This window comes from Benincasa hispida, chromosome 3 (assembly GCF_009727055.1).
Source record: "Benincasa hispida cultivar B227 chromosome 3, ASM972705v1, whole genome shotgun sequence".
Taxonomy (NCBI): Eukaryota; Viridiplantae; Streptophyta; class Magnoliopsida; order Cucurbitales; family Cucurbitaceae; genus Benincasa; species Benincasa hispida.
The window spans coordinates 67,975,784-67,990,460 of record NC_052351.1 but is presented as its reverse complement, the minus strand read 5'-3'; the positions used below and the strand labels follow the sequence as shown (position 1 = coordinate 67,990,460).

At 28.9% G+C, this 14,677-nt stretch overlaps 1 protein-coding gene across 1 annotated transcript; it reads left to right on the top strand.

Annotated features, from left to right (window-relative positions):
• Positions 1 to 1,206: 1,206 nt before the first annotated feature.
• LOC120074464 (fatty acyl-CoA reductase 2, chloroplastic-like) lies at positions 1,207 to 9,610 on the top strand. The gene is made up of 9 exons (XM_039027593.1): positions 1,207 to 1,546; positions 2,705 to 2,808; positions 4,111 to 4,310; positions 4,668 to 4,768; positions 4,881 to 5,037; positions 5,152 to 5,313; positions 6,621 to 6,702; positions 7,815 to 8,203; positions 9,324 to 9,610. Exons 1-9 carry the CDS (start codon positions 1,207 to 1,209, stop codon positions 9,487 to 9,489), a joined length of 1,701 nt encoding a protein of 566 aa, XP_038883521.1. The 3' UTR covers positions 9,490 to 9,610.
• The last annotated feature ends 5,067 nt before the right edge of the window (positions 9,611 to 14,677 follow it).

Below are 14,677 nucleotides of genomic sequence, written 5' to 3'. Positions count from 1 at the left end.
AAAAAATTAGGTCCGATTTTGAGAACTAAAAAAGTAGTTTTTAAATACTTGTTTTATTTTGTTTCGTGAAATTTGACTAATAATTCAACTTTTGTATTTAAAAAAAAAAAATGCAAATCATTGCAAGAAATTGATGGAAAATAGACTTAATTTTCAAAAACCAAAAATAAAAAACAAAACGATTACCAAATTGAACCTAAGCAATTTAGATTCTAACTTCTAAAATTCTTTTCAAATTTTGTAATGTAGATAGCACAAATTCTAAAATCAATACTTTTTAAGTTAAAAAAATATTAAAGTAAATTAATAAATATAGCATTTCATATTATAAACTCAATTATTTTTTTGTTAAAATGAAAATATATATAGTATGAGGCATTATAACCTTTATAATATAATATGCAAAATAATAATCACAAAATTTTCAACATAAAATTTATGTTCATAAATTAATTAATTATAGGATATACTCCACGTGATATATCTAGTAGTAACTTACAAGTTACCACTACATTTATAGTTTATAAACATATTATCAAATACATTTTGAACCGTTGTTTATACTAAAATTTTATTTTCAAATTGTCTATATACCAAACTCACTTTAAATTTTTGGATGTAAAATCGATTCCTATATGATTTTGAGAAAGTTAGAATTTGGTCTTCATATATAGTTTAATAAAACTCTCGTAAATAATCCCTCGGTCTATATATGGCGTTTTATCGGATGATATAGACTAAATTCTAATTTTTTAAAATAATGATAAGACAAAAACTGAGCTAACCAAGCTCCAAAAGGAAGAGTTTCACACTCTTTAGGTTGGTGCATTTGGGTATAAAGTACATGACATGAAAAGGAAACTGTGTTGAGCAATAACCAAAAGAAAATTGACCACAATTTCAGCTGTTTTGTTAGCATGAATGTGTAGGCCAAAAGAGAGCCATTTTGAAATGAAACAAACAAAATGCTGAAATATATCACACCTATAAAGAAACAAGCTTAAGCACACACTCTTTTCAAAATCTTACCTAAACTCCATCTTCCTTAGCTTTCTCCTTTAAAACCTCCCACACACTTTTTCACCTCTCTTTTAACAAAATCAAACCCATTTCTCATCCAAAGCCCTTTGTTTGTTCACTAGCATTTTCCTTTTCTCTCTCTCTCTTTTTTTTTTTTCCTTCTTTTTCCTTTTTTTGTCCCGAGTTATGGAAACTTTGAATCTCAAACCTTTCTCCATCATGCCAACTCGTACGTACTCTCAACGGTTTTTGTGGACATCGAAAAGTACGCGTGTGGCTGCATGCAATGGTGCATTGAAACCCTCAATCTCGAACGAGCGGGTGTCGTCATCGTCGGTGGTGGTACGGGCAGCGGAGAGCGGGGTTTTGGCCCCGCCCAACGGTAAAAGCGACGAGATTGATGTGAAGAGTTTGGTTCCTTATGGGGGATTGGTAGATATGGATGAGGATGGAGGAATTGGCATTGTCAAATTCCTTAGAGGAAAAGTGTTTTTCATTACTGGTGCCACTGGATTTCTAGCAAAAGGTACCCTTTTTTCCTCCTTCCTTGAGCATCTTTTATAGTTGTTACCATTTCTTTTTCCTTTTCTTTTTATTTTTTTAAGCTAAGGATTGGGTTTAGCAAATGTTGCTATGAGCTGTTTTGGTTTTTGCTTTAGTAATTCTAACATAAAATCTCATTAAATAAAATATTAGAAGTTGAGATAGTTATTATTTTCCTGGACAAATTACAATAAATATATTTGTAATAGTTGCGCCCTTAAACTTTTAAGTGTAAAATTGAACCATCAAACTTCTAAAAGTGTTAAAATTTGACCATCAAACTTACAATAATGGTAAGAATTTGATCCACAAATGATAAAAAATTTAAACTTATATAATTTATATAGTTATGTTAGTTTAGGATCTAATTTTAATATTTGTATAAGTTTGAGGACTCAATTTTAAAAATTGAAAGTTTAAGGGATATAATTATAACTATTATCATACTTTCAGGGTGAGTTCTACAATTTACTTTATTTTCTTCGACTTCTATATTTTTGTGGCTAAATATAAGATTTTTCATAAATGAGTTCATGTATTCTTTTTTTAAAATTTGATCTTGAATGTTTAAGCCTGTTTGATAACATTCTTTTTTTTAAATTAAGCCTATGGACACTATTTTCACATCCAAATTTCTTTCTTTATTATTTACTTTTAACTAATGGTTCAAAAAATCAAGCCAAATTTTGAGAACTAAACAAAAAAAAAAAAAAAATAGATTTTATGTTTTTGTTTTTGGAATTTGACTAAGAATTCAACTACTGTACTTAAAAATGATGTAAATCATTGTAAGAAATGTGGATGAAATAAAACTTAATTTTCAAAAATAAAAACAAAAAAATTAAATAGTTACAAAACGGGTCTTGAATTTCATGTAACTTACTAATTAGTTCATGAATAAGTTTTTTAAAGTTTAATTTTGAAAAGATATCTACGTATTCGAATTGAGAGTTGAATTGAATGAAATTGAGTTCCAAGTGAATAAATTTTAAATATCCAAGAGAAAATATGAAATTAAACAAGCCTTCAAGTTTTGAAAAAAAAAAATGTAAAATAGATCAAAATTAAGGACATTAAAATCTGTGTAGAATTTTCCTTTAAAAAAAAAAGTGAATCCTGAGAATTCATTGAAATATTTCAGTTCTTATAGAGAAGATGTTGAGGACAGCACCAGATGTGGGTAAAATATTTGTTTTGATTAAGGCCAAAGATGAAGAAGCTGCAGCAGAGAGGTTGAAAAATGATGTATGTATTTCTTTATTTATATCTTTTCATTATACAAATAAATTAATCCATATATTTCTCATTTATTTTGTTATTAATAATAAATATTTTGGTTCTTTTTTTTATATATTTAGAAAGAGTCTTATATTTTAATACTTTTTCTCGTACATGTTATATTAAATAATGAATTGAATAAACGTGGATAATTACAAATTTGATCTTTTTATTTGAAAAAAATTAGAATTTAGTCCATCTTTATATAAATACTCTTGGAAAAATTAAAATTTTAAAGTGTGTTGTATAGTTTCTTGAATAATTTAGATAATCAAAAAGGTTTTTTTTTTTCCAAAAAAAAATGTCAATAATAGAAAACACTCCTAGACTCCATTTGTTTCACGGATTTCCTTTGGGAGTTTAGATATATAGGCATTTAATCTTTATTTGTTTCATAGAATTTCACTTTTCAAAATCTAAAATATTATTATTCAATAAACTTTAAGACTCATCTAACATGAGTTTTTTAATACCCTACAAAATGATGAGATTTGTACAGTGGGAGATGAACAATTTAAATATAGCCTAATTAATTAATTAATATCAATTATTTATTACTATTAAGTTTAGTTAATCATTAAATATAAATATATTATTTAGACTCAATATATTTGAACTAATACTTTTATAATTAATAATCTAAGATATTTTAACTATTTAGTATAAATTATTATTATTAATTACCAATATACTAATTAATTTACATTAATTTAAATAATTTAATTATGTTTAACAAATGTGTAATATAAAAGCATTCGTTTATTTTTATTTAAATTGATTAAATAATTAATTATTTTAATAATAAATTAAATCATGCTAAATTCTCTTGCATTTGATTAAATAATTATTTAATTTTTATTTTTATATACAAAATTAGTAAATTGAATGCAAATATTTAACTTTCACACAATAATTATCTTGCATATCTAAATATGTTTATTAATTGTTAAAATCTATACATTCAAATTTTAGATATTTTATGTTTATAGTTATGAAATAATATTTGCAACCCAAACAACCTTTAGAATTTTAGATTTATTTGGAAGTTGTTTTTGATAATCTATCTCAAAATAGTTTTTTTTTTTTAAAAAAAAAAAAAAAGAACTTTTACATTAATCCTAGTTTTCTTTTTTTTTAAAAAAAATGTTATTTATTTATTAATAAATTTTTAATCAAAAAATAATTTTGATTAACTTAAATCAACCAACAAATTATCCTTCGTGGTCTGATTAATAGTGGGAATTAATAAAAATTTTGAATTTTGATCAGATTATAAATGCAGAACTTTTCAAATGTCTAAGACAAAGTCATGGGAAATACTACATGTCGTTTATGATGAGCAAGTTGATTCCTGTGGCGGGGAATGTGTGTGAATCAGATGTGGGACTACATGTCGACTTTGCTCATTTGATTGCAAATGAAGTCGATGTTATTGTCAACTCTGCTGCCAATACAACTTTTGATGAAAGGTCTCCTTTAATAATTCTATGCTTTATAATACAATTTTCTCTTCTTTTTTTTAAAAAACAAATTAAAATAAATTTTATTATCATTTTAGTCCCTATACACTTTTTATTCAACTATGTAATTTCAAATATCTAAATAAAGTTTCTTGAATAATTTTTCATGATCAAAACTAATTTATTAAAAAATCTAAACAATTAAAAAAAAACAATCTGAAATTTAGATTAATTTAAAGCCATGTCTTTTAAACTAATCCAATTTTTTAAGGTACTTTTTATTTTATTATCTTTTTCCTTACTACAAATTGCATTTTTTACCATTAAAATTTGAGTATATGTTGAAATTAGCTTATGAACTTGTAGATATGATGTTGCCATTGACATTAACACAAAGGGACCATCCAACCTCATGGGATTTGCTAAAAAATGCTCAAAACTAAAGCTCTTCTTGCAAGTTTCAACAGGTAATTATTTACTTAAATATTAAAAAAATTTACTGACCATCATTCATAATGAAAAGTTGTAATATAATATTTGGAAGCTAATATTAAGAAGAATTGGATGTGTAAAATGTAGCATATGTGAATGGACAAAGGCAAGGGAGAATAATGGAAAGGCCATTTTGCAACGAGGCTTTGGATGTTGAGAGTGAAATCAAGTTGGCTTTTGATACCAAACAGGCTTTTCAAGATAATGCCATCACCCAAAACATGAAAGAATTGGGCCTTCAAAGGTAAGCCCAACCCCATTTTCTCATATATATTTCGTTAACAAAAAAAAAAAAATTCTACCCATAAATATTAATTTTTTTTTTTTTGGGGGATATTTTAATTTGATATTGAATCAGAGCCAAAAGATTTGGATGGCAAGACACATATGTATTTACGAAGGCAATGGGAGAAATGGTAATTGACCAAATGAGAGGAGAGGTACCTGTTGCTATAATCAGACCAAGTGTCATTGAAAGTACTTTCAAAGACCCATTCCCTGGTTGGATGGAAGGAAATAGGTTTAATTCTTTACTTATTTCTCCTTTCCTCTCTTTATTATTCCATTCATTTTTCATATGGATTGTGAAATTTGTGAAATATTTCTTAATAAATGGGACTTTTCAATCACTCTTCTAAAATTATGATCTTTGTTAATGATGAGATAATAATTTTGGAAACATCCAACCTGTGATTTTTCATTAATCACTTCAAAAATCTCCCTCGATGAAATTTTGATTTCGATAGATATTTCTGGAAAGATTATAAAAAGAAAATTCTCTACTAAATTCGTAGGTAAATATTTAATAATTTTTTAAACAAGTTAACCTATCTATTATTTATATTAATGATATTTTATTGCCTAATTTTTATATTTCGTGAATTTTTCTATGATATAGTGGAGATATTTATTCAACCCTCATATCGATATCAAACTCATGGAAACGTGAAAATATCAATGAAAATATAGACATGTTCAAATTTAATATTATGCTCCAAGTGATTTTTGTTAAGTAATTATGAATGACCCTCTTTTTAAAAATACTATTATTTCATATTAAACAACTCTCCTCATATTTCAATTTATTTTATCTTAAAATTTTAATTTGATATTTCCTTTTTTAAAAAACGTGTCCATTTTTAATTTTATTTCTATCTAATTTTTACCCTCTTGCTAATTTTCTCTATCCAAAGTTTTGATAACGTTGATCTTTCATTTTATTATTTTTTTTAAAAAAAAAATAAATAAATTTTCTCGCTTTTTTCTTCTCTCCAACAGTTTTTAGCTTATCTTTGATTTTTCTCTCTCTAATTTTTTTTTTTTTTAAAATTTTTTGAGTCTTAAGTTTTTTTTTTTTCCTCTTAAGTTAGTCTCCATAAATTTTTTTCTTTCAAAACCAAAAGAAAATCATACCTTTGTAACGTTATTTCTCTATCATTGAATTTTTGCCTTCCCTATTAAATTTCTCTCTAAATTTCTACTTTTATCTTCTTTAGATCTCTATTTTTCGTTCTTGAATTTTGATTTGTCTCTATATATTATTTGTCGCCATCCTCTAATTTCTTTCATCTCAAATGTATTGTTGTTTAGTCATTCGATGATTCTAAAATTATATTAAAAAACAAACATTAATTATTTAAAAATATTTTTCATTAGATTAAATCACTTATATAACTATGGAACTATATATTAAACACTTTTACAAAACTAATTATAATTAAATAATTTAGCACAAATCATTTATTCTAAAAGTCATTTATAAAGCATATATGGTTGTTGAATTAAACAATATAGTGTTTGAGTTTGTGAGATGCAATGGTCATGCAGGATGATGGATCCTATAGTTTTGTACTATGGAAAAGGGCAACTCACTGGTTTTTTTGTGGATCCTAATGGGGTCATTGATGTTGTAAGTTTTCATTTTCTTTCCTCTTTCTTCCATTTTTTTTATAAGCTTTCTAAACTTTCAATTAAGCTTCATTAAAGAAATTAATTTTCTTCTCAAAATATAAAGTAAAGAAAATAACTTTTGTACCAATTTTCTTCCTGTTTTTTTTTTTTAAAAAAAAAAATTATCTGGACTTATCTAATAATTACCAAAATGAGCATAACTCAACTAACTTATCCATATAGGGCATCCTAGATTTTCGTGAGGTGGACATCTGGATCACCGTGTTTATTTTTGCAATATTGTAAGATGTTTGGCATCTCAAGATTCTCGCACATCCTAGATCCCCTTTGTTTTTGTTTTGGATACCATCCTAGAACATATGTTTTTTAGATTCTCGAGTTGAAACATCTCTATTTTACTTTTTTGTCATTCCTTTTCTGTTTTTATATATTTCACTCTTCATTTGCATTATATAATTAAAATAAATATTGTCAACCATATATATCATCTATTTTTTGTCATATCATAGTTGTGTTTTTTTAAGCAAGATATTCAAATTTAAATTCAAATTAATATTTTTTTATTAAAAATATTAAATTAAGATATATTATTATGTTGAGAAAAATAACATGTAAAAATTAATATAAATTGTATTAATTTAAAAATAAATTCAAAATGATAAAAAATAAATATGTTATAAAAGTTCTAATTATATTAAATTAATAGTAAATTAATAAATATTCGAAAGACACTTTTGAAAGATTATGTAAATTTAAGACATTCATGAACAAAAATTTTACAAAAAGAGTTATCAAAACATTTTTAGATATCTACAAAAATATTCATAAAAATGACAAAGAAAAAAACAAATATCTTATTTGACAACAACAATTTTGTTTATGCGATTGCTTTCTCAAAGTAAAATTTATTATGTACAACATTTTTCAGTTAAAAAATTGTATAGACGATGATCAAACTATCGATCATTAAAATAATAATTGTTTTCTTATTCATTCCACTTAAATAATATATATATATATATATATGCATTAAGGGAAAAAATGGTAATTAATTTTGAATTGAGATTGAAGGATTTAAAAAGAAAAAGTATGGTTTCTATTGAATTTTAGGTGCCAGCAGACATGGTAGTAAATGCGACATTAGCGGCAATGGCAAGGCATGGAAGAGCTCCACGGCCAAGCATGAACATCTACCATGTTGCTTCCTCCGTTGTTAATCCATTAGTCTTTCATCATCTCGCCACCCTCCTCCACCAGCACTACGATTCTTCGCCTTGTCTCGACGTCGACGGTACCCCCATCCGTGTCCCCTCCATGAAGCTCTTCAACTCCGTTGACGACTTCTCCGACCACCTCTGGCGGGACGCTGCCCGACGTTGTGCCTTGACGACGCCCGACGGGAAACTCTCTAAGAAGCTTGAAGCTATTTGCAGAAAGACTGTTGAGCAACTTAAGTACTTGGCTCATATTTACCAGCCCTATACCTTCTTCAATGGAAGGTATGTGTCTTTCTTTTAAAACCTAAACCTACTTATAATTATTTGTTACATATTTTGATTAATTTAAAACATTTAAAACATTTTATTATGGGTTTCTACTGATCGTACTAAAATTCATTTTTAATATTAAAAAAACACACCTACACACTTAATTTACACAGCTTTCCTCACGAAAAATACTTCACTATATCATAAATCACTAACCCATATTTCACATTTGCTTTTTGTGCTTGTTTTATTTTGATGATTAAAGTTAGGAGTGTATACGGGTTTGGTTGGATTGAGTTGGGAGATTTTTTTGGACTAACCCAAAAATTCGGGCTAGTCGGGTTGGCTACCTGAATGATCCGAGTAAGGTCTCCAACCTACCCTTAAAACTGGAATTTTCGAGTTATTTATTTATTTTCCTTTTTTTATTAACTTAAAATACTTAAATTTGTGTATAACACATACTAATAATTAAAATTTAATCAAACTCAAATATAAAATATCAAAATCCAAGTTATCTATTACAAACTTCATACAAACATCATAAAAATATATATGAATTATAATATTTGTCGGATCACTTCAACACCTCTAATTAAACTTTTATTTTAAGGTGAATTTAGAGACAATAATTTATGAAACTTTTCTTAAATATACATATTAGCCCCTTGTAAAAAAGAAAAAAAATTAAATCTTAAATACATATTTGCCATAGTATGTATGTCTTTTAGGATTTTTTTTTTTTTTTAAGAATTTAAATAGGTAACTTTGTAGTTGAAATTTTGTAGATGTTTATTTAAAAAAGAAAAACTGGAAGTAATTGATTTAAAAATATTATTCAATATAATAGTCAGAATATACTTTCTTGATTAATTTAGATATTGAGTACCTGTAATCATAAAATCACTAATTAAATTACATATTGATTACAGATAATATATAAAATGAATTACTGACATTATATATTATTTACTTTCTCTATAATATTTTGTTCTAACGTATTATGATAACCAACTTAATTGTAGTCTTACTTGTATTGAATTTGTAGATTTAAAACTATTATATTTGTAATTAATTTAAAGTAAATTTAAAACCTTGGTTGTGACTAAAAATAGTAAATAAATTTGTGCAGGTTTGACAACAGCAATGCTCAAGGGTTGATGGAAATTATGAGCGAAGAAGAGAAAAGGGAGTTTGGGTTTGACGTGGAGAGCATTGATTGGACGGATTACATTACTAATGTCCATATTCCTGGATTAAGGAGGCATGTTATGAAGGGCAAAAGAGGAATTAATTAATGTCTACCTAAACTAAATATTCCCCCAAATTGGCTAAGAAAAATTAATAACCTGTAATAAGAATAATGTCTATTTGGGTTCTCTTTTTTTCTTTTTTCATTAACTAATTCCAAAAAGTTGTGGTCATAACAAGTTTGACCCTTTCTTGTAATTAATGAATGTTTTTATGGAAAATTTCTTGTTTTGATTGTTCAATAATTAACCTACTTAGATATTATTGATCTAAACCTATTTTAATTTATTCATATATCGTAATTTAATTCATTCATATATCGTAATTTCAAATAAAATGTCAGAAGTTTAAATCTCTATCTTCACACGTTCTCAACTAACATAGAAAAAAAGTATATTAAAATTATTCAACATACTATAAAGAAATCAAAAGGTCTCTATCTAATGTCTCACTCTACATTTCAAAATTAAAAATTTTCTTGTTACAATATATAATCTCGTGTTTTAGTCCAATTTCCTATCTTCTCTTGATTACTATTATTTTAATCTTACTCTTAACATTTGGCTCTCTCAAGTTTGATGACTCTTGGTCTAAAATGATCTTGTTCGCACGAGGTTTGTAGAGAAACTTGTTTCATGGAGTTGAACTTGTGTTTGTGTTAATTTGATACAATGACTTCTTCTTCTTCAGGCATTTCATTTTTTACTATTCGATGACGGAAATGTGGTGACATGAAGCTTTACATTCCTTTTATTTTAAGCTTTCATTTTCAGAATTAGTAAAGATGACATCACTCCTTTTTACCTTTAGCGACCTTCGTTGTGTTGAGAGAAACGAAGATCTTTCTTTTCATTCACGAAGGTACAACACTATGAGTTTCTTCGTCGTCTCTTGTTTCACAAAATGACTTCTCAGCTGATTGACTTTCGGTGTCCTTATGCTTAAGACAGTGCCAAACTGACGTGTGAGATACTGATTTCTTATTTTTTATAGCTACATTAGGACATTGCTGTGAATCTCTCCTTAACTTTTTATCTCATTAGACCATTTTTTCTAGAGCAACTCTCAACACCTTCACACTTGAGACGATCGAAAATTGACACACGTGATGCTCCCCCATTTTTCTTTGTAGTCGTATTTCGAAGACTGATGGTCATGTTCCCTCTAGCATTTGACAAATGACCTCACCTACTTTTGAAGGCATGGTCAACCTTCGAAAGGCCGAGCATCAACCAAGGCTAAGCGTTAGGCGTTGAATTTTTTTCTCCTCTATCGTCATGCTTAATTTTTCAAAGACTAAAAGCATGTGCGACAAACAGTCTAATGCGGTCGAAGGCTGAGGTTCTTCGATTATTACTCTTTTTTTTTTTTTTTTTGGCATCATCAACCTCTTCTGTAGTTATATTGTTGTTGTCGACCACCTTTCCCTTCAATCTTCTGGTTATACGAATTGACTTTGATGACTTGTACCCAAGTCCTTTTCTCAATGCAGGTATAACATGCCTATTTTGCAAAAGCTTCTTCTGGGTTGGAGAAAGCTCAGGCACGCTCATAGATCTTCAAGCTTTTAAACTCAGTATGACTTGCAAAATCATAACCTGCTTTCACCAGCAGCTTGTAAGCCTTAGGGTTGATAGGCTTGTAAAGAGCTATCTTATTAGTACTGATTCCCTCAATTATTCTTCAATTATTTGCTTAAAATGTCTATTTTGATAGTAAATTCCAATTCCGACTCAAACAAAGTTATTTTGAAAGATTTGTAGCTAATTCGAGCCAAACGACACCAAAGAATCACTTAACAAAAAAATCTAGGACAAATTACCACTATGCCCCTCAAGAGGAACAATTCAACACACTTCAACAGTGCTTGCAGCGTCACAGCGCTCCTCACAACACTGAGCCAGACGCTAGCCCGACGCTTGAAGATAGAATGCATCTATTTGCTGTAAAAACAGGGAGCGTCACAACACTTCACCCAGGGGCGCAATGCTTCGAAGATTGACGGAATCGTCTCCCGCGCCTTGAGCAACCAAGCGTCAGCGCAACGTCAAGATGCTAGCCCAATGCTTCTTGGCTATTTTACGATTTAGCATTGCAACACTAGCCTTGGTATTGTGACGCTACACCTGTAAATTTAAATTCATTTGTTTCATTTTCAACAAAGATGGGGAGAAAAATTCATGTTTTAGTTGATAGAGAGCTGAACAAAATTAGAGAGAAAATTACCCAACCTTGTGTTTGTATGAGAGATTTCTTGTAACTTTTACAATTCCCTAGTGAATTGATTGATGGAATTCATCATACTTTCAAGATATTCTTCAAGACTTCTTATCTCTATGGCTAGGTAATTCTTTTTCTTAGGAATTCTTAATTTTAGGTTTAATTCTTGAGTTCTTTTTTATATTTTCTTGAATTGTCTTCATCCTTGAATGTTCTTGGGCTAAATTTGAATAGAAATTAATGGAGAATAATTGACTCTTTGATTCCATTGAATTCTTGTATGTAATTCTTGCTTGGCACTATTGCATAATGGTGAGATAGGTTACAAAATTAAGTTTTCTTGTATTAATTAGGACTTTTCTCGTATGTAACTCTTGAAATTCTTGATTAGAACATTCATTCAATGGGCTTGTATAAGATCGGACCACGAAATAAGTCACTCTTACTTTCTAAAGTTGTTAATGTTTAAGACTGACTATTTCAAAGCGATGACCCAGGTAACTTAACCTTAATCCTAAGCTAACTATGGTTTGGGATTATCCTTAGATTTGCATAGGTGAGGGTTGGCTCAACAACGCTAGCTCAATAAACCTCCATTTCAGGGGTAAGATCGAGTAGATAGCTGAGGACATAGGGTGCAAGATGGAATTCACTCCTACCTACTAGGGATAGTAGAGAGGTTGTTCCCTTAAGTGTTGACTCCGGATTTTGAACAAGGGACCCCACTCTCTCATTGGCCCGAGAGGAACTCAATTTGTTGATCGGATCGCAAACTAATTGTTCATTAGAGGATTAGTAGGACTTAAGGAACAAGAGGTAATCTCGGGGATAAAACAACCATTTGACCCAGCCGTTATTACGAACAACCTGTGAAGGGTTAACTTATTAATCATAGATATATCGAGTGGATATAATTTATCTACAGTGAGGGAAGTGCAACTTTAGGCTTTAGTGAAGTGACCCAGTAGTTAACGAATGAGGGTTAATTTGGTGTAAAGAGTTCAACCAATTAATCTCGGATCGTTGGAGCCCATGATATGTAGGTCCACGAGGTCCCTCTATTAGCTCATAAATGGATTGGCCTTAGAGTAGCATGATAAATTAATTTGAAACGTTTAAATTAGAATTAGTAATTATCTGTGATATAATTACACGTTTAATTTTGGAATTAAACGAAATTGGTGAATCAATTAATATTTAAATATGATTTAAATATTAAATTCATGAATAGGGATTCATGATGGTAGAATTAGTGTTAAATTAATTAGAATTAATTAAATTGTTTAATTGATTATTTATTATTAATTTTATTAGAAAATTAATTATTGAATTAATTTTTTAAAATTAATAAAGATTTCAATTTTGAAAATAAAATTGATTTTGGAAATCAATTTAGAAAAACAAATTTGAAGAAAAGTTTGAAAATGGAAAATCCCAAAAATGGGATATCTCCACTTTCAAAACCAAGATGCTCACACATATTTCTACCATTGTTTTGATTCAATCTTTCAAGCATGAGGTGCAACTCATGCAGCCATCTTCTTTGCATGATAGTCTTGCAATAAATAGAGAAGATTTGGCTAAGAATCGAACATGCAACTAATGCAACATATGAGTTTTTGCTGAAAAACTTGAGGTTGAAGAAGGTCCTCTTCCATAGTGCAGTAGTGACTTCTTCTCCAAATTCCTTTTATTCAAGCTTATTTTGAGTCCCACAACTCAATCTAAGGCACCAAAAGAATAGTAAGGAAGGCCTTGAGGTGGTTCACAAGTTGATTTGGAGAAAATTTGCAACTGAATTTAAGATTCAAGTGGTTTTACGAAGGTATGTTATGAAACCCTCTTATTAGTTTATGAGCATGCTTAACTTAAAGCCAAAATTAATGAATTAGAATACTTATTGATCCGTTAACTTCCACTGTGTATTCTCTGACTCTAACATGTACAATTTCTTAGTAGAAGATGTTTTGTTACGAGTTGGAGAATTAATATTTCCCATTGATTTTTACATTTTAAAAATGGATGAACCATACTCTACTTCTTCCTCTAATATTTTACTTGGTAGACCCTTTATGAAAACTGCAAAAACTAGAATTGACGTAGATAAAGGGTCCTTATCAGTAGAATTTGATGGAGAGGTAAAATCCTTCAACATTTATGATGCCATGAAATTCCCTGAGGAATATTTGTCTCTTTGTTCCATAGATACATACAACGTGTTTGATGAATTATTGTTTTCTATTGATGAAAATTTGGATTTTGGCCCCTCCATTGATCTTGACGATGAAGACTCTTCGATTGACTCTTTCTTTACTTCAATTGATTTTGATTTGAATGATAATTCTTCTAATGATGATGTTGTAGAATCTCAGGTACAAGGGATCGAGCTTAAGGCTCTCCCTCTCACTTCACGTATGTTTTCTTAGGAGAAGAAAAAGCCTTTCCTGTAATCATATCTAAAGAACTCACATCTTCTCAGGAATGTTCACTAGTGGAAACATTGAAGGATCACAAGAAAGTAATTGGTTGGACTTTAGATGATATCAAACGGATAAGCCCTTCCCTTTGCATGCACAAAATTATTCTAGAGGATGGAGCTAAGGCAAATGTTCAACCTCAAAGAAGACTAAATTCAACCATGAAAGAAATTGTTCATAAGGAAATCCTCAAGCTACTTGAAGCGGAATAATATACTCAGTCCCAGATAGCCAATGGGTAAGTCCGATACACGTGGTACCGAAGAAAACCAGGATGACCATTGTGAAAGATGAAAAATGTGAGATGATCCCAATGAGAGTGCAAAATGGTTGGAGAATGTGTATCGACTTCAGAAAACTTAACGAGGTAATAAAAATACATCATTTTCCTATACCTTTTATTGACCAAATGGTTGAACGATTAGCCGGAAAACCATATTTTTTTTTTCTTAATGGTTTTTTTGGATTTTATCAAATACCAATAGCACAGGAAGATCAAGAAAAGACTATACAGAAGATTTTTCTTATACAGAAGAAG

Bases quoted from the DNA above. Each gene is read 5' to 3' on its own strand.
- LOC120074464 (XM_039027593.1), top strand. From the start codon at position 1,207: ATGGAAACTTTGAATCTCAAACCTTTCTCCATCATGCCAACTCGTACG. The intron at 2,809-4,110 runs GTATGTATTTCT...AATTTTGATCAG, and splicing joins CAGAGAGGTTGAAAAATGAT to ATTATAAATGCAGAACTTTT. The intron at 5,038-5,151 runs GTAAGCCCAACC...ATATTGAATCAG, and splicing joins AAAGAATTGGGCCTTCAAAG to AGCCAAAAGATTTGGATGGC.